The sequence below is a fragment of the Bombina bombina genome, chromosome 5 (genome assembly GCF_027579735.1).
Source record: "Bombina bombina isolate aBomBom1 chromosome 5, aBomBom1.pri, whole genome shotgun sequence".
In the NCBI taxonomy this organism is placed as follows: domain Eukaryota; kingdom Metazoa; phylum Chordata; class Amphibia; order Anura; family Bombinatoridae; genus Bombina; species Bombina bombina.
In genome coordinates this window covers 876,283,431-876,304,405 of record NC_069503.1, presented here as the reverse complement: position 1 = coordinate 876,304,405, position 20,975 = coordinate 876,283,431, and the positions used below count along the sequence as shown (strand labels likewise).

The window sequence follows — 20,975 nt, the reverse complement described above, 5'->3', positions numbered from 1 at the left end:
ACAATTTGCTGTGACGTGTGCACATGTTTCCCTCCACTAGTTTTAAGAGTAAGAACAAATTTTTTATTTGATTTCCGTCTTAATTTCCTTGCAAAAAGGGAACTACTTTTATTGTCATTTTCAAAGTGGACTTGCTGTAATCTAAGGGCCTGTCTCTTACACTCCACATGGAGCATGTCATTGATGCTTGATTTACATTCAGCAATAGTCTGTGAGATAGATACGTTTGTCCGATCTAATTTAAGTTGTGTTTCAAGATCACTAAGACCTAGATTTGGAGTTTGGCGTTAGCCGTGAAAACCAGCGTTAGAGGCTCCTAACGCTGGTTTTAGGCTACCGCCGGTATTTGGAGTCACTCAAAATAGGGTCTAACGCTCACTTTTCAGCCGCGACTTTTCCATACCGCAGATCCCCTTACGTCAATTGCGTATCCTATCTTTTCAATGGGATCTTTCTAACTCCGGTATTTAGAGTCGTTTCTGAAGTGAGCGTTAGACATCTAACGACAAAACTCCAGCCGCAGGAAAAAAGTCAGTAGTTAAGAGCTTTCTGGGCTAACGCCGGTTTATAAAGCTCTTAACTACTGTGCTCTAAAGTACACTAACACCCATAAACTACCTATGCACCCCTAAACCGAGGTCCCCCCACATCGCCAACACTCGAATAATTTTTTTTAACCCCTAATCTGCCGACCGCCACCTACGTTATCCTTATGTACCCCTAATCTGCTGCCCCTAACACCGCCGACCCCTGTATTATATTTATTAACCCCTAACTTGCCCCCCACAACGTCGCCTCCACCTACCTACACTTATTAACCCCTAATCTGCCGACCGCAAAGCGCCGCCACCTACGTTATCCTTATGTACCCCTAATCTGCTGCCCCTAACACCGCCGACCCCTGTATTATATTTATTAACCCCTAATCTGCCCCCCTCAACGTCGCCTCCACCTGCCTACACTTATTAACCCCTAATCTGCCGACCGGACCTGAGCGCTACTATAATAAAGTTATTAACCCCTAATCCGCCTCACTAACCCTATAATAAATAGTATTAACCCCTAATCTGCCCTCCCTAACATCGCCGACACCTAACTTCAATTATTAACCCCTAATCTGCTGACCGGAGCTCACCGCTATTCTAATAAATGTATTAACCCCTAAAGCTAAGTCTAACCCTAACACTAACACCCCCCTAAGTTAAATATAATTTTAATCTAACGAAATTAATTAACTCTTATTAAATAAATTATTCCTATTTAAAGCTAAATACTTACCTGTAAAATAAATCCTAATATAGCTACAATATAAATTATAATTATATTATAGCTATTTTAGGATTAATATTTATTTTACAGGTAACTTTGTATTTATTTTAACCAGGTACAATAGCTAAAATAGTTAAAATAATTACAAATTTACCTGTAAAAGAAATCCTAACCTAAGTTACAATTAAACCTAACACTATACTATCAATAAATTAATTAAATAAACTACCTACAATTACCTACAATTAACCTAACACTACACTATCAATAAATTAATTAAATACAATTCCTACAAATAAATACAATTAAATAAACTTGCTAAAGTACAAAAAATAAAAAAGAACTAAGTTACAAAAAATAAAAAAATATTTACAAACATAAGAAAAATATTACAACAATTTTAAACTAATTACACCTACTCTAAGCCCCCTAATAAAATAACAAAGCCCCCCAAAATAACAAAATGCCCTACCCTATTCTAAATTACTACATTTCAAAGCTCTTTTACCTTACCAGCCCTGAACAGGGCCCTTTGCGGGGCATGCCCCAAGAAATTCAGCTCTTTTGCCTGTAAAAAAAAACATACAATACCCCCCCCCAACATTACAACCCACCACCCACATACCCCTAATCTAACCCAAACCCCCCTTAAATAAACCTAACACTAAGCCCCTGAAGATCTTCCTACCTTGTCTTCACCCTACCAGGTTCACCGATCCGTCCTGAAGAGCTCCTCCGATGTCCTGATCCAAGCCCAAGCGGGGGGCTGAAGAGGTCCATGATCCGGCTGAAGTCTTCATCCAAGCGGGAGCTGAAGAGGTCCATGATCCGGCTGAAGTCTTCTATCAACGGCATCTTCAATCTTCTTTCTTCCGGATCCATCTTGCAGACCTCCGACGCGGAACATCCTGCTGGCCCGACGGACTAACGACGAATGACGGTTCCTTTAAGGGACGTCATCCAAGATGGCGTCCCTCGAATTCCGATTGGCTGATAGGATTCTATCAGCCAATCGGAATTAAGGTAGGAATATTCTGATTGGCTGATGGAATCAGCCAATCAGAATCAAGTTCAATCCGATTGGCTGATCCAATCAGCCAATCAGATTGAGCTCGCATTCTATTGGCTGTTCCGATCAGCCAATAGAATGCGAGCTCAATCTGATTGGCTGATTGGATCAGCCAATCGGATTGAACTTGATTCTGATTGGCTGATTCTATCAGCCAATCAGAATATTCCTACCTTAATTCCGATTGGCTGATAGAATCCTATCAGCCAATCGGAATTCGAGGGACGCCATCTTGGATGACGTCCCTTAAAGGAACCGTCATTCGTCGTTAGTCCGTCGGGCCAGCAGGATGTTCCGCGTCGGAGGTCTGCAAGATGGATCCGGAAGAAAGAAGATTGAAGATGCCGTTGATAGAAGACTTCATCCGGATCATGGACCTCTTCAGCTCCCGCTTGGATGAAGACTTCACCCGGATCATGGACCTCTTCAGCTCCCGCTTGGATGAAGACTTCATCCGGATCATGGACCTCTTCAGCCCCCCGCTTGGGCTTGGATCAGGACATCGGAGGAGCTCTTCAGGACGGATCGGTGAACCTGGTAGGGTGAAGACAAGGTAGGAAGATCTTCAGGGGCTTAGTGTTAGGTTTATTTAAGGGGGGTTTGGGTTAGATTAGGGGTATGTGTGTGGTGGGTTGTAATGTTGGGGGGGGGTATTGTATGTTTTTTTTTACAGGCAAAAGAGCTGAATTTCTTGGGGCATGCCCCGCAAAGGGCCCTGTTCAGGGCTGGTAAGGTAAAAGAGCTTTGAAATGTAGTAATTTAGAATAGGGTAGGGCATTTTGTTATTTTGGGGGGCTTTGTTATTTTATTAGGGGGCTTAGAGTAGGTGTAATTAGTTTAAAATTGTTGTAATATTTTTCTTATGTTTGTAAATATTTTTTTATTTTTTGTAACTTAGTTCTTTTTTATTTTTTGTACTTTAGCAAGTTTATTTAATTGTATTTATTTGTAGGAATTGTATTTAATTAATTTATTGATAGTGTAGTGTTAGGTTAATTGTAGGTAATTGTAGGTAGTTTATTTATTTAATTTATTGATAGTATAGTGTTAGGTTTAATTGTAACTTAGGTTAGGATTTCTTTTACAGGTAAATTTGTAATTATTTTAACTATTTTAGCTATTGTACCTGGTTAAAATAAATACAAAGTTACCTGTAAAATAAATATTAATCCTAAAATAGCTATAATATAATTATAATTTATATTGTAGCTATATTAGGATTTATTTTACAGGTAAATATTTATCTTTAAATAGGAATAATTTATTTAATAAGAGTTAATTAATTTCGTTAGATGTAAATTATATTTAACTTAGGGGGGTGTTAGTGTTAGGGTTAGACTTAGCTTTAGGGGTTTATACATTTATTAGAATAGCGGTGAGCTCCGGTCGGCAGATTAGGGGTTAATAATTGAAGTTAGGTGTCGGCGATGTTAGGGAGGGCAGATTAGGGGTTAATACTATTTATTATAGGGTTAGGGGTTAATAACTTTATTATAGTAGCGCTCAGGTCCGGTCGGCAGATTAGGGGTTAATAAGTGTAGGCAGGTGGAGGCGACGTTGTGGGGGGCAGATTAGGGGTTAATAATAATATGCAGGGGTCAGCGATAGCGGGGGCGGCAGATTAGGGGTTAATAAGTGTAAGGTTAGGGGTGTTTAGACTCGGGGTACATGTTAGAGTGTTAGGTGCAGACGTAGGAAGTGTTTCCCCATAGCAAACAATGGGGCTGCGTTAAGAGCTGAACGCGGCTTTTTTGCAGGTGTTAGGTTTTTTTTCAGCTCAAACAGCCCCATTGTTTCCTATGGGAGAATCGTGCACGAGCACGTTTTTGAGGCTGGCCGCTTGCGTAAGCAACTCTGGTATCGAGAGTTGAAGCTGCGTTAAATATGCTCTACGCTCCTTTTTTGGAGCCTAACGCAGCCTTTATGTGGACTCTCAATACCAGAGTTATTTTTATGGTGCGGCCAGAAAAAAGCCGGCGTTAGTTTTTCGGGTCGTTACCGACAAAACTCCAAATCTAGCCGTAAGGTTGGTGAGTGTATCGTCCAACAATTTCCTGGCCTGTTTATCCTGATGTGTCTTTATACTAATTAACTCTCCTCTATCAACCGCCTTATGGGCCTCCCATGTTACACTACTATCAGTGTCCGAATTACTATTAAAAAGAAAATACTCCTCTATTGCTTTCTCTATTCGGGTCAGCGAGATGAGTGAATGTATGTGGCCAGTCTAAAGAGCAACTGACCATCGCGTGATCAGACCATGTATTGGGGACAATTTCTATTTTGGTAACTCTAGCGAGGTTAGTAACATCTGTCATGATGTAATCTATTCTGGAGTGCTTGTGGTGAGGATTTGAGTAAAAGGTATAATCTCTAGATTCTTGGTGTATAATCCTCCAGGCATCATGTAATGTAAGGTCTTTGAAATTCTGTTTCACCGAATTAATAACTTTGTGGGGGGCAGAGGACAGGTTGTTAGAGTTATCTAAACTTGGGTTTAAGGTTAATTTAAAGTCTCCTCCCATGATAATGACTCCTTTAGCTAGCTCCAATACTACATTAGTGAGGTGTCTGAAAAATATGTCCTGCTTTGAGTTAGGGGCATACACATTAATCTGAGTGACGACTGTATTAACCAATTTGCCTTTTACAATGAGGTATCTAACTGCTTTATCTCTGTTTTTTAATGAGAGTAAAGGGGATGCCTCTCTTAATTAGGATGGCTACTCCATTGGTTTTCTTTGCATTTGAGGCATAGTATAAGTTTCCAAATTTGTATGTGAAGATTTTCGGTTCCTTACAGGACATGAAGTGTGTCTCCTGTAAAAAGATTACATCGACCCTTGCGACGTGTAATGTCACGGATAGCTATATTTCGCTTGTTTGGACAATTTAAACCCTTAGAGTTAGCAGTGATAAAGTTTAAATAACTATTTGCCTGCGTCATTGAGGTGTGGAAAAGTGAAAATATCATTCAATGACGCAAAAATGTGTGTGCTGGTTTTAGTGCAAGACAGGGAGGTCTGTGGGAGGGTTGACAAGCCTGTGAACACCGTTACACAAATGAGAACGGCCATCACAGGAACATATTCTCTGGCATGACACCGCGGGAAAAGTGCAGAACAATTCAAAAAGTCATACATACAAAATATGCAAAACAGTAACAATAAATACAGTAAAAAATGTTAAACACGTCATAACTCATGACAACAAGAAGGGGGGGGGGAATGCTCAGTGCAAACTACTTAGCTTATGCATGTATTTAAAGAAGCAAGTGAAAGTCATTCATTAATGTCCAACCTTTATAGGAATCCATCTTAAATGGATGTGAGTCCAGAACTCGATAACCTCTCTGTAATGCTAGGGGAAGTTAACAGTATAGGAGATATGTAAGGAAACAATACTCTTTTCTCCAACATAGGTGTGTCCGGTCCACGGCGTCATCCTTACTTGTGGGATATTCTCTTCCCCAACAGGAAATGGCAAAGAGCCCAGCAAAGCTGGTCACATGATCCCTCCTAGGCTCCGCCTACCCCAGTCATTCTCTTTGCCGTTGTACAGGCAACATCTCCACGGAGATGGCTTAGAGTTTTTTAGTGTTTAACTGTAGTTTTTATTATTCAATCAAGAGTTTGTTATTTTGAAATAGTGCTGGTATGTACTATTTACTCAGAAACAGAAAAGAGATGAAGATTTCTGTTTGTATGAGGAAAATGATTTTAGCAACCGTAACTAAAATCCATGGCTGTTCCACACAGGACTGTTGAGAGCAATTAACTTCAGTTGGGGGAACAGTGTGCAGTCTCTTGCTGCTTGAGGTATGACACATTCTAACAAGACGATGTAATGCTGGAAGCTGTCATTTTCCCTATGGGATCCGGTAAGCCATGTTTATTACGATCATAAATAAGGGCTTCACAAGGGCTTATTAAGACTGTAGACTGTTTCTGGGCTAAATCGATTCATTATTAACACATATTTAGCCTTGAGGAATCATTTTATCTGGGTATTTTGATATAATAATATCGGCAGGCACTGTATTAGACACCTTATTCCTTAGGGGCTTTCCCAAAGCTTAAGCAGAGCCTCATTTTCGCGCCGGTGTGGCGCACTTGTTTTTGAGAGGCATGGCATGCAGTCGCATGTGAGAGGAGCTCTGATACTTAGAAAAGACTTTCTGAAGGCGTCATTTGGTATCGTATTCCCCTTTGGGCTTGGTTGGGTCTCAGCAAAGCAGATACCAGGGACTGTAAAGGGGTTAAAGTTTAAAACGGCTCCGGTTCCGTTATTTTAAGGGTTAAAGCTTCCAAATTTGGTGTGCAATACTTTTAAGGCTTTAAGACACTGTGGTGAAAATTTGGTGAATTTTGAACAATTCCTTCATGTTTTTTCGCAATTGCAGTAATAAAGTGTGTTCAGTTTAAAATTTAAAGTGACAGTAACGGTTTTATTTTAAAACGTTTTTGTACTTTGTTATCAAGTTTATGCCTGTTTAACATGTCTGAACTACCAGATAGACTGTGTTCTGAATGTGGGGAAGCCAGAATTCCTATTCATTTAAATAAATGTGATTTATGTGATAATGACAATGATGCCCAAGATGATTCCTCAAGTGAGGGGAGTAAGCATGGTACTGCATCATTCCCTCCTTCGTCTACACGAGTCTTGCCCACTCAGGAGGCCCCTAGTACATCTAGCGCGCCAATACTCCTTACTATGCAACAATTAACGGCTGTAATGGATAATTCTGTCAAAAACATTTTAGCCAAAATGAACCCTTGTCAGCGTAAGCGTGGCTGCTCTGTTTTAGATACTGAAGAGCATGACGACGCTGATATTAATATCTCTGAAGGGCCCCTAACCCAGTCTGATGGGGCCAGGGAGGTTTTGTCTGAGGGAGAAATTACTGATTCAGGGAACATTTCTCAACAGGCTGAACCTGATGTGATTGCATTTAAATTTAAGTTGGAACATCTCCGCATTCTGCTTAAGGAGGTATTATCCACTCTGGATGATTGTGAAAAGTTGGTCATCCCAGAGAAACTATGTAAAATGGACAAGTTCCTAGAGGTGCCGGGGCTCCCAGAAGCTTTTCCTATACCCAAGCGGGTGGCGGACATTGTTAATAAAGAATGGGAAAGGCCCGGTATTCCTTTCGTCCCTCCCCCCATATTTAAAAAATTGTTTCCTATGGTCGACCCCAGAAAGGACTTATGGCAGACAGTCCCCAAGGTCGAGGGAGCGGTTTCCACTTTAAACAAACGCACCACTATACCCATAGAGGATAGTTGTGCTTTCAAAGATCCTATGGATAAAAAATTAGAAGGTTTGCTTAAAAAGATGTTTGTTCAGCAGGGTTACCTTCTACAACCAATTTCATGCATTGTCCCTGTCGCTACAGCCGCATGTTTCTGGTTCGATGAGCTGATAAAGACGCTCGATAGTGATTCTCCTCCTTATGAGGAGATTATGGACAGAATCAATGCTCTCAAATTGGCTAATTCTTTCACCCTAGACGCCACTTTGCAATTGGCTAGGTTAGCGGCTAAGAATTCTGGGTTTGCTATTGTGGCGCGCAGAGCGCTTTGGTTGAAATCTTGGTCGGCTGATGCGTCTTCCAAGAACAAGCTACTAAACATTCCTTTCAAGGGGAAAACGCTGTTTGGCCCTGACTTGAAAGAGATTATCTCTGATATCACTGGGGGTAAGGGCCACGCCCTTCCTCAGGATCGGCCTTTCAAGGCAAAAAATAGACCTAATTTTCGTCCCTTTCGTAAAAACGGACCAGCCCAAAGTGCTACGTCCTCTAAGCAAGAGGGTAATACTTCTCAAGCCAAGCCAGCTTGGAGACCAATGCAAGGCTGGAACAAGGGAAAGCAGGCCAAGAAACCTGCCACTGCTACCAAGACAGCATGAAATGTTGGCCCCCGATCCGGGACCGGATCTGGTGGGGGGCAGACTCTCTCTCTTCGCTCAGGCTTGGGCAAGAGATGTTCTGGATCCTTGGGCGCTAGAAATAGTCTCCCAAGGTTATCTTCTGGAATTCAAGGGACTTCCCCCAAGGGGGAGGTTCCACAGGTCTCAGTTGTCTTCAGACCACATAAAAAGACAGGCGTTCTTACATTGTGTAGAAGACCTGTTAAAAATGGGAGTGATTCATCCAGTTCCATTAAGAGAACAAGGGATGGGGTTCTACTCCAATCTGTTCATAGTTCCCAAAAAAGAGGGAACGTTCAGACCAATCTTAGATCTCAAGATCTTAAACAAGTTTCTCAAGGTTCCATCGTTCAAGATGGAAACCATTCGAACTATTCTTCCTTCCATCCAGGAAGGTCAATTCATGACCACGGTGGATTTAAAGGATGCGTATCTACATATTCCTATCCACAAGGAACATCATCGGTTCCTAAGGTTCGCATTCCTGGACAAACATTACCAGTTCGTGGCGCTTCCTTTCGGATTAGCCACTGCTCCAAGGATTTTCACAAAGGTACTAGGGTCCCTTCTAGCTGTGCTACGACCAAGGGGCGTTGCGGTAGTACCTTACTTGGACGACATTCTGATTCAAGCGTCGTCCCTTCCTCAAGCAAAGGCTCACACGGACATCGTCCTGGCCTTTCTCAGATCTCACGGATGGAAAGTGAACGTGGAAAAGAGTTCTCTATCCCCGTCAACAAGGGTTCCCTTCTTGGGAACAATTATAGACTCCTTAGAAATGAGGATTTTTCTGACAGAGGTCAGAAAAACAAAACTTCTAGACTCTTGTCGGATACTTCATTCCGTTCCTCTTCCTTCCATAGCTCAGTGCATGGAAGTGATCGGGTTGATGGTAGCGGCAATGGACATAGTTCCTTTTGCGCGCATTCATCTAAGACCATTACAACTGTGCATGCTCAGTCAGTGGAATGGGGACTATACAGACTTGTCTCCGAAGATACAAGTAAATCAGAGGACCAGAGACTCACTCCGTTGGTGGCTGTCCCTGGACAACCTGTCACAAGGGATGACATTCCGCAGACCAGAGTGGGTCATTGTCACGACCGACGCCAGTCTGATGGGCTGGGGCGCGGTCTGGGGATCCCTGAAAGCTCAGGGTCTTTGGTCTCGGGAAGAATCTCTTCTACCGATAAATATTCTGGAACTGAGAGCGATATTCAATGCTCTCAAGGCTTGGCCTCAGCTAGCGAGGACCAAGTTCATACGGTTTCAATCAGACAACATGACAACTGTTGCGTACATCAACCATCAGGGGGGAACAAGGAGTTCCCTAGCGATGGAAGAAGTGACCAAAATCATTCTATGGGCGGAGTCTCACTCCTGCCACCTGTCTGCTATCCACATCCCAGGAGTGGAAAATTGGGAAGCGGATTTTCTGAGTCGTCAGACATTGCATCCGGGGGAGTGGGAACTCCATCCGGAAATCTTTGCCCAAGTCACTCACCTGTGGGGCATTCCAGACATGGATCTGATGGCCTCTCGTCAGAACTTCAAAGTTCCTTGCTACGGGGCCAGATCCAGGGATCCCAAGGCGGCTCTAGTGGATGCACTAGTAGCACCTTGGACCTTCAAACTAGCTTATGTGTTCCCGCCATTTCCTCTCATCCCCAGGCTGGTAGCCAGGATCAATCAGGAGAGGGCGTCGGTGATCTTGATAGCTCCTGCGTGGCCACGCAGGACTTGGTATGCAGATCTGGTGAATATGTCATCGGCTCCACCTTGGAAGCTACCTTTGAGACGAGACCTTCTTGTTCAGGGTCCGTTCGAACATCCGAATCTGGTTTCACTCCAGCTGACTGCTTGGAGATTGAACGCTTGATTTTATCGAAGCGAGGATTCTCAGATTCTGTTATCGATACTCTTGTTCAGGCCAGAAAGCCTGTAACTAGAAAGATTTACCACAAAATTTGGAAAAAATATATCTGTTGGTGTGAATCTAAAGGATTCCCTTGGGACAAGGTTAAGATTCCTAGGATTCTATCCTTCCTTCAAGAAGGATTGGAAAAAGGATTATCTGCAAGTTCCCTGAAGGGACAGATTTCTGCCTTGTCGGTGTTACTTCACAAAAAGCTGGCAGCTGTGCCAGATGTTCAAGCCTTTGTTCAGGCTCTGGTTAGAATCAAGCCTGTTTACAAACCTTTGACTCCTCCTTGGAGTCTCAATTTAGTTCTTTCAGTTCTTCAGGGGGTTCCGTTTGAACCCTTACATTCCGTTGATATTAAGTTATTATCTTGGAAAGTTTTGTTTTTAGTTGCAATTTCTTCTGCTAGAAGAGTTTCAGAATTATCTGCTCTGCAGTGTTCTCCTCCTTATCTGGTGTTCCATGCAGATAAGGTGGTTTTACGTACTAAACCTGGTTTTCTTCCAAAAGTTGTTTCTAACAAAAACATTAACCAGGAGATTATCGTACCTTCTCTGTGTCCGAAACCAGTTTCAAAGAAGGAACGTTTGTTGCACAATTTGGATGTTGTTCGCGCTCTAAAATTCTATTTAGATGCTACAAAGGATTTTAGACAAACATCTTCCTTGTTTGTTGTTTATTCAGGTAAAAGGAGAGGTCAAAAAGCAACTTCTACCTCTCTCTCTTTTTGGATTAAAAGCATCATCAGATTGGCTTACGAGACTGCCGGACGGCAGCCTCCCGAAAGAATCACAGCTCATTCCACTAGGGCTGTGGCTTCCACATGGGCCTTCAAGAACGAGGCTTCTGTTGATCAGATATGTAGGGCAGCGACTTGGTCTTCACTGCACACTTTTACCAAATTTTACAAGTTTGATACTTTTGCTTCTTCTGAGGCTATTTTTGGGAGAAAGGTTTTGCAAGCCGTGGTGCCTTCCATTTAGGTGACCTGATTTGCTCCCTCCCTTCATCCGTGTCCTAAAGCTTTGGTATTGGTTCCCACAAGTAAGGATGACGCCGTGGACCGGACACACCTATGTTGGAGAAAACAGAATTTATGTTTACCTGATAAATTTCTTTCTCCAACGGTGTGTCCGGTCCACGGCCCGCCCTGGTTTTTTAATCAGGTCTGATAATTTATTTTCTTTAACTACAGTCACCACGGTACCATATGGTTTCTCCTATGCAAATATTCCTCCTTAACGTCGGTCGAATGACTGGGGTAGGCGGAGCCTAGGAGGGATCATGTGACCAGCTTTGCTGGGCTCTTTGCCATTTCCTGTTGGGGAAGAGAATATCCCACAAGTAAGGATGACGCCGTGGACCGGACACACCGTTGGAGAAAGAAATTTATCAGGTAAACATAAATTCTGTTTTTCCCCTAACGGTGTGGTTCTTTCAACCCTAAGCCTGAGTTGCCTGATAAAGTCCAAAGTTATAAGTACAGTCAATGTGTGGACTTATTCCTTAGATAAAAGTAGAACCTGAAATTACAAACATATTAATAATAATAATAACTGGGAAGATCTCACCCGATTTAGTAGATATCTGGGTATTCAAGTCACAGAGTCAGTGTTTAGATCCGCTTTCTGTTTGAATGACTTGGCGTTGCTTTTCTTATAAGTGACTTTCGTCCAGCCTGTGTTCTTAGCCTTGCTTGGAGCTGAAGCCTCTGGGGTGTATCCTTTTATAGAGACGTCCGAAATTTGAGGAACTTGAAATTTAACATTTATCGCCTTGGAAATCATTTCCAAATCTTCAGATGTTCTGTATATATATGATTGACCATCATGTGAGATGTGAAAACTGAATGGGTAACCCCATCTATACTTTATGGATCGCTCTTGTAGTACCTTGGTGATGAAGCGCACATCTTTACGTTTTTGGACTGTAACCGGACTTAAGTCAAGATACACTTGAAGCGAGGGATCCAGGTACTGAATACTTTGCGATTTCCTAGATTGCTGCCAAATCTTCTCTTTGTCAGTGAAGCGTAAGAATTTCAGGAAAACATCTCTGGGTGGAGAACCTGAGGGAGGCGGAGGCCTGAGGGCTCTATGTGCTCTTTCCATCTCCATGTCTGGAGCCTGTGGGTCTTGGAGTAAAAATTTGAAAAGGCCCTGTAGATATTGTGTTAGATCACTGAATGTAATAGACCCCTTACTCTAATATTATTCCGCCGCCCCCTATTATCCAAGTCCTCCACCTTTTCTTGCAAAACATCAATTTGTGAACTAGTAACATTAGCATGTGTGGATAGGTTATCATGCATCGTGCTGCTGAGAGAGTCTTGTGAGTTTTCAACATATTCCATGCGATGTCCCAGATCTTTAATATCTTTTTTCATATTAACTAGTTCAGATGTGATTAAAGCTTTGAGGGTATCAAAATCTGCCTTTGTAGGTAGGTTAGCAATATTGTCTCTGAGCTCCTTGACACAATCTTCAGACATAGTAGTGGATATAAGTGAATCCTCTGTAGAGGTCTTTATTACTTGAGATTGATTTGTTAATGCCAGCGGAGGAGATATGGCTCCTTGGAAAAAACTACTGACAGATTTAGTGCTGGATAGTTGTGCTTTCTGTGCCTTATCAGGTCTGGCAGACCTTCTGGACATGATACTTGTTCTGTCTTGCTGTTTGTGACTGCAGCTCTGCTATGCTCCAATATATCTATTTTTATTGTTAGGGCCAGTTACACTCCTGATAAACCAAGGCACGTGTGTCTAAATCAATATATCATATCAGGCTAATGTTCATGTAGGTATGATGCATCTCGAAAGTTTCCCTCTGATTGCATGTTTTTTATAAGGTAGTGGCACTGACGCTTGCGGTAGGCCTCTGTTTCTAATTTTGGGCCTGTTATTTGTATGTGACTCTGCTATTAGCGCGGCTTTTTTTACTGTCACTTCTCGCTTTAGGGGCACTGAATACTATCGGAATCACATCGGAGTGTTTCCCCTTAGCATGATAGTTATGAGTGAATGATAGCCATGTGTTGTGCAGCTATCCTAAGTGCTAGATTCCAGCTAGGTCTCGGTAGTAAAAACACTATTGGATCTCCACAAAGTATTTATACAAATGTCGGTAGCTGTCGGTAGTTGTCATACCTCATTTTCCCCCTGTTCTGCTTTGTTTGTGTAAGTGATTGATTGAGTATCAGGGGTCCGTTTTCAGCCAAGATGGCGACTGCAACTCTCCCGGAACGAGCCAGCAGCCCCAAGACTTCACTTTACCATCTAGCGCTAGACACAGCTGATCCCAACAGATCAGGGACCTTTATGAATCAATTAGGTGCAAATATGATGACCTTCATCCTGCGATCTGTATGTGGTAGTCTTGCACTAGCACGGAGCTTCAGACTACAGCGGCCATTCACCAGCACGGCCAGGCTCCACCCCCATCTCTAAGTGTCAGCTTTAAACAAGAGGTTCCATCCGAGTTAACTGAGCCATAATTATTCACACTGTCTGTATATCACCGGTATTTGCTTCTCAAAATTTTGTATATTTATTGGCCATATACAATGTATTATACATCACTGTCTCATATTGTATTATAATACTATGTTCCAACAACTTCAATAAAAAATTATTGATTTTAAAAAAAAAAAGACATGCCCTATTTGAATCATGAAAGTTTATTTTGGACTTGACTGTCCCTTTAATCTAAATGTATTTTAAAGTTTTTCACAGCTAGATGGTGTGCCATATATATATATATATATATATATATATATATATATATAACATTGTGCTCCCGCCTGTGGAGTTACTTACAAGAGGGTACTGATTGGCTAAAATTGAAGTCTGCCTAAAGAATTGAATTGAGGGGTCAGTCTTCAAAAGGTTAAATACAAGGTGATCACAAAGAGAAAAAGTATATTAATATAACCATGTTGGTTATGCAAAACTGGGGAATGTATAAAAAAAAGGGATTATCTATCTTTTTAAACAATAAAAATTCTGGAGTAAACTGTCCCATTAATAAACAAATACCAGGAATATTTGTTTAAATTTGTTATTTAAAAAAAAAAAAGCATAATGAAAAACAAAAACATGCACGTATATTATATTGTTTTTATTTATTTTTGTAGGGTGTGACTCCACAAGACATCCCACCTTGGATGAAGTTTCTACATGAAAAGTTGGGGAATCCTTCCACACCACTTAACATCCGACTTTTCATTTCAAAGCTTATTGTTAATGCAGAAGAAGTAGGTTATTGTATGTCCTCTATAATCATGAGTATCCTGCAATTAGGGGAAAAAGTCCTGTACAAAACATAAAGCATCCTAATAATTCCAATCGTGCACTTACTAAACAAAAGTAGTTTTAACTTTCCAAGACTTAAACATAAAGACATTGGGCTCGATTTATCAAGCAGCCGATGCTACTTCGGAGGCTCATCATTTCAAGCCTTTAATGTTGCGGATTGAAATCATCCCAATCCGATCGGGATGATTGACGGCCCCTGCTAGTGGCCGATAGACTGCCAGTGAGCAGAGGGCCGCATTGCACAAGCCTTTCACCAGAAATGCTTGTGCAATGACAAATGTGGACAGCGTATGCTGTCTGCATTTAGCGATGTTGAGTGGACATGATTCACTATAGCGAATCATGTCGTCTCGACAAATGATAAATCAACCCCATAGGGGCCGAATAATCAAGCTCCGAATGGCCCCTGAAGGCTCGCCGGAAACAGAAGTTATGAAGCAGCAGTCTAAAGACCACTGCTCCATAACTTGTCCGCCTGCTCTGAGGCCGCAGACAGAAATCAACCCGATTGAATACGATCGGGTTGATTGACACCCCCTGCTAGCAGGCAATTGGCCTCGAATCTGCAAGGGGCGGTATTGCACAAGCAGTTCTGGTGAACTGCTTGTGCAATGATAAATGCCGACAGCATTTATCGATGTGCAGCGGACATGATACTCTACATCGTATTATGTCCGCTCCACTTTGATAAATATGCGCCATAGTCTAATTTTTATTTTTTATTTTTTTTTTAGAATTAGAAATACAGTTGTTTGGAATAGTTTAACAGTGAAAGAATTATGCATTTACAACTAAAATCATGAGTCTACACACCTTTGTTCACTAAAATCCAAACCACATAATAAAGGAAACAGTGGATTTGAGAAATAATTAAAAGTAACAATAAAAATAAAAAAAATATTATGCTTTCTGCAAGCACATTTTTATTTAATTACAGCACTAAGCCAGTTTAGATAGATTTCAATTTAATATACCTGGGTTCTGCAACTGTATCTTATTCACGTTTAAAAGAGAGTTTGTGTTCAGTAAGATTATGAGCTAGTGCATTTGATTATTGTCAGACTTAAAGGGCCATTAAACCCCAAAATTTTCTTTCACGAATCAGATAGAGAATACAATTTTAATCAACATTCCAATTTACTTCTATTATCTAATTTGCTGCAATCTTTGTATATACTTTGTTAAAGAAATAGCAAGGCACATTGGTGAGCCAATCACATGAGGCATCTATGTGTAGCCACCAATCAGAAGCTACTGAGCATATCTAGATATGCTTTTCAGGAAAGAATATTAAGAGAATGAAGCAAATTAGATACTAGAAGTAAATTTTAAAAGTTGTTTAAAATGGTATTCTCTATGTGAATCATGAAAGAAAAAATGTGGGTTTAATATCCCTTTAAGGGCTCGATTTATCAAAGCCCTACGGCTGCAAGTTCTCACAAGAACTTGCTCGCCGTAATTTAACAAGCAGCGGTCACCAGACCGCCGCTTCCCTAACCTCTTCGACACCTCTAAGGTGGCGAAATTCAATCTCCATGGTAGAGTCGACCGAGGAAATTGACAGCTCCTGCCCGCACGTGATTGGCTGTGCGCGGGCAGGGGCGGGATTGCACGCAAGCGCAAAATTGCGCTCGTGTGCAATGGTGATTACCTGTGGGTAATTTCGCCCCGCCACAGGCGAGCTGAGGTGTACAGGGGCACGTATAAGCCTTAGCTTTGATAAATCTAGCCCTAAGAGCTGAAATTCTTCTGTAAAAGCTACAATTTCCATTGAGAGTTAAAACTAGCAACCCTGCAATACTATGTTTCTAATTCCGCAAAAAAAGGTTAAACACATAGTAGAAGTACTACTTGGGTCTCACAAAGTACTGCTGGTCCTGAGAGGAAACTGCCTCTATGCTAGTTGCCTGAATCGGCTGTGTGACTATAATGGCCCCTTAAGTTTATACTGGCAGAATAAGTTAAAATGAATCTTTAGTTTTAATTTGTGACATTGTTTCAGGTTTTTCGTCCATATGCAAGGTTTTGGATTGGCCCCATTTTACAGCTGGTTGTGTCTGGAAATAATGGTGGCAAAGGAATACATTACATGGTTGTGGAGACTGTAGTGACCCTTCTTTCCTGGTCAAGCATTGCTACACCGACTGTAAGTAACCATAAAATTGTCTTGTCTTGCAATATTGTTGTGCAGTAATACACTCATCAGAAATCCAGCTAGCCCCCAAAAGAGGGATGGACAGAATCAGATTACTCTTAGTTCTCTTCCTGTACTTTGGACATAATTATGCCTCTTTCCTTTGGCAGACTGAATGGTGCTTTGGGGTGTGTTGTCTCCTTTTCAAGCGTGCTCCAGCATATCATTTGTGGATTGGCACATTTTTATTGAGGATGTAATTAACTGCACATTTTAGTCCTGTTTGTGTACCAAGGTGGCGTTAATATTTTGGTATGCACGGATAGATTTGGAAATCCCTGGTACTTAGTTGTTTAAAGTCTTTTTTTCCCAGTGTTAGACACCATCTCAGATGCAAATGGGTGCTGTGGTATACAGGCCTCACTGTTAGTACTTATATGATCACAGCAGGCTTATGTTGAGGGTTTTTGTTCTTTTTTTTTATTTATTTTTTTAGCTTGTTATTTTCTTTTGCATATAATATGCCGCAAACCGTGCTTTACCTTCTGAATTTTCCAAGATTTTATCTCTCTTTAGGGACTTGCAAAAGATGAAATCCTAGCTAATCGACTGCTTGAATTTCTGATGACACATGCATTTCATGAAAAAAGAGCTGTATATCGGCACAACCTTGAAATTATTAAAACCCTCCTTGAATGCTGGAAGGAATGTCTTTCGATTCCATACAGGTTGGATTTCACTTGATAGCTGCTGCCTGTGTGCTTAGAGTCATAGTATACAGTATCATAGAGACAACAATTATAGGACTTATTGTGATGATTATTATTTATGTATTTATGAGGAAAATGTTACCAAATATCATAGTGCTGGCACATGAGTTGGGTAACACAATGACACTGATTTATATTTAAAATCAGAGCATACAATCCACACTGAAAATGTGAACCATATAGCCAATAGCATTTTTTTTAAGTATATCAGTCTGATCCCGCCTAGTATATGTTATGTGTGCCGTGTATATATATATATATATATATATATATATATATATATATATATATATATATATATATATATATTACACAAAATTGGAAGAAGGCAGACACTTTTACATTTTAGTCAACAACCAGGGTGTCCACCTTAATCAAATACATCCAAAAACAAATCCCATGGTATTTGTAAATGGGAAGCGGCACTCACTGGATTTTGAAACAAAGCTAAACAACTTTTTAAATTACAAAGTAGTGTCTTTGTAAAATAAAAAGTTGTTTAGCTTTATTTTAAAATCCAGTGAGTGCCGCTTGCCATTTACAACTACTGTGGGATTTGTTTTTTGATATATATATATATATATATATACACACATACCAGTATGTGTGTGTATATATATTTTTTTTTCTTTATTTTCATTTTTTTATATTTTTGTGTAAGGTTTATGTAACTTAAGCAAATGAAATGGAAACATAGTAATCTCCTTTAATCAGTCTCTTTCTTTTATTATTCAGGATAATATTCAATGGTTTTTCTGGTACAGATCCTAACACAAAAGACAACTCTGTAGGAATTCAGTTATTGGGGTTAATTCTGGCCAATAATTTTTCTCCGTATGACCCAAAATGTGGTATTGACAATGACAGGTGAGTAGAGAATATTGAAATTCTATCATCCTGTTAATATAAGTTACAAACTAGCACAGTGAAGAAGCTGTATGACACCTTGTTATTCATAAAAGTAACTAATTCAGTGTTTGAAAGAACTATTGCGTAATTACTTTTGCTCTTAGGCTAATTAATACATTAGAGAGGGACAGTACAATATTATATTTTTTTTCATACAGGTGGTGAGAGTCCACAATCCATTACTCATTGGAATTACTTCTCTACCACTAGGAGAAGGCAAAGATTCCCAAACCCCAAGAGCTCTATAAAACCCCTCCCACCTAACGCATACCTTAGTCTTTACTTTTCCTCCGCTGGAGGTGGTTGAAGAATGAAGATGTGCATATGTTCTTCAGAGAAAGGAGTTTTCAGTCTATTTTGAGACCCGGTTCCCCTCAGAGAACAGTACAGTATTTGTCAGAGAGATGTATTTGTGGTATGGTTTATGATCCAATGGTTTTGCCTCTTTGGAAATCCTGCTTCATAGGCCCTCTGTAATCGGTCTCAGGGATGTGTCTTATGCCTCCCTTTACAGATTTACATTATACTTCTACTCCATAACCTCTTCTGATATGTTTCAGTAACGGTTTGGCTGTCTGCTGCCAGTTTGATGGTGGAGTCTATGGGTAAGTATTTTTTATTTCCATCTAAAGGGGAGGAGAGTCAACGGCTTCATTCATTACTTTTGGGAAATAAGAACGTGGCCACCAGGAGGAGGCAAAGACACCCCAGCCAAAGATTTAAATACCTCCCCCACTCCCCTCATCCCCCAGTCATTCTTTGCCTTTCGTCACAGGAGGATGGCAGAGAAGTGCAGAAGATTCGGTGTAGTCTCTTTTGGAGGGCAGTACTCTTCGGAATGGGACTGGAGTTTTAAGTAGTCCTGTCAGCCTCTAAGTGAGAGCCTGGATAAAAGTTGGAGTCCGGAGATGCAGGGAGAGTCTTTCTGCAAAACCATCCCGATATTAACAGCTCCACAAGCAATCAGCGTTGACGAGTTTCGCTGCCTGCTTTCTGCTCTCAAGTCCATGTCAGGAGTGATGTTTCTACCTTTCACACTTGAAGGGCGTGTTCCTGTTCCACGGCATTGATTCTGGTAAGATCGTTTCATTTTTTATACATAATGATAACACAGAAGACAGGGTCACAGAGTAGCACCTTTTTATCTTATGGAATCAAGAGTTAATATTCCTAGTGATGGGATTATTAAACAGGGGGGGGGTTTATACATAATTTTGTTTATTGTGTTATTGCTGCGTTATGTGCAAGATGTCGCTCTGGCAAAGGTGGAACTTCAGGTTGACTTCCGGGAGTAATTGCGCGGCAGATTTTGGCTCGTTTTCTCCTTAGTGCAGGAGCAGTCCTGAGAGGCATCCCAGGTGACCGGGTGTGAGTCTTCACTTCCTCTGTTGATCAACAGCGGTTTCTGTAGTCCGGGTCATAGGAGGTGGTGAGTCCCCCAGACCATTGGAGTATAAAGGTGCCTGTTTTTTAAGCTAGTCTAATCCATAATAGTAGCTAAAGCTATGGAGGCTCTGGTGCTAGAGGGCACTCCCTCTTTAACAAAGTCTCATTCCTGTGTTTATTGTGAGGACGTTCTTGTAGATCAGCCTGCTCAACTATGTTCCACATGCCTTGATAAAGTTGCGACATTTAAAACTAAACAGATGTCTAGTACTACTGAGCGTACTACTGAGCCGTACACCTCTGAGGGCTCCCCGTCCCGGGGGGTGCGTTCCCTGCTTTCATCTCTGAGTGCACATGCAGCGCCCCAGGTTCCAACCATTACTCCTATGAGAGAGATTCGTTGGCCGTCAGATTTTGTGGATTAACTGCAAACGACGGTATAGAAAGTGATCCATGCCTTACCACGTTCTGCTAAGCGCAAGAGTAGGGCGTATCATGGCAGCCTGGCCCAGGGGTGGTCTACGCCTATGGAAATATCAGAGGCGTTATACAATGACGAGGCCCACTCTGACTCTTTGGAGGAGGCTCCTTCTGGGTCGGAGTCCATGTCATCTCATCCTCCGGTTGCAGAAGAGCCTGACTTTAGGTTTAGGATGGAGAATTTGCGCTTTTTACTGAAGCAAGTGCTTGCTACTCTGGAGGTTCCGGAACCGAAGCTTCCGGAGCAACCTTCGATTCCTAAGCATGATAAGGTATACGAGGACAGGGTGGTGCCTCAGACCTTCCCGGTTTCTGTTAAGGTGGCTAATATTATTAAGAATGAATGGGAGCGATTAGGTTCTTCCTTTTCCCCTTCTTCCTTTAAGAAACTGTTCCCCACTCCGGACTCTCAACTCGATCTGTGGGGGACTGTCCCTAAGGTGGATGGTGCCATCTCTACATTTGCAAAGCGGATGACTATTCCTCTTGAGGATAGTTTGTCGTTTAAAGAGCCCAGAAACAATGTTAAGGAAAATTTGTGCCGACAATATACAAATTATTTGCCTGAACGCAAAGGTTTCAGGATTCTCCTTTTTAGCTTGCAGGGCTCTGTGGCTAAAGTCTTGGTCTGCGGACATGACCTCTAAGTCGAAGCTGTTGTCCCTGCTTTTTCAAGGACAGATTCTGTTCGGTCCAGGATTGGATTCGATCATATTCACGGTTACAGGAGGCAAGGAAGCTTTCCTACCGCAGGATAAGAAGGCAAAGCCTAAAGGATCTACCTT

The 20,975-nt window shown here is 41.4% G+C and overlaps 1 protein-coding gene across 1 annotated transcript in view; it reads left to right on the top strand.

Moving 5' to 3' along the window:
- PRKDC (protein kinase, DNA-activated, catalytic subunit) overlaps window positions 1–20,975 on the top strand; it is a 2,064,551-nt gene that overhangs the window by 1,397,824 nt on the left and 645,752 nt on the right. The window contains 4 exon segments of the mRNA XM_053715028.1: window positions 14,331–14,450; window positions 16,514–16,657; window positions 17,222–17,373; window positions 18,151–18,282. Of these exon segments, the coding sequence (XP_053571003.1) occupies window positions 14,331–14,450; window positions 16,514–16,657; window positions 17,222–17,373; window positions 18,151–18,282 (548 nt within the window).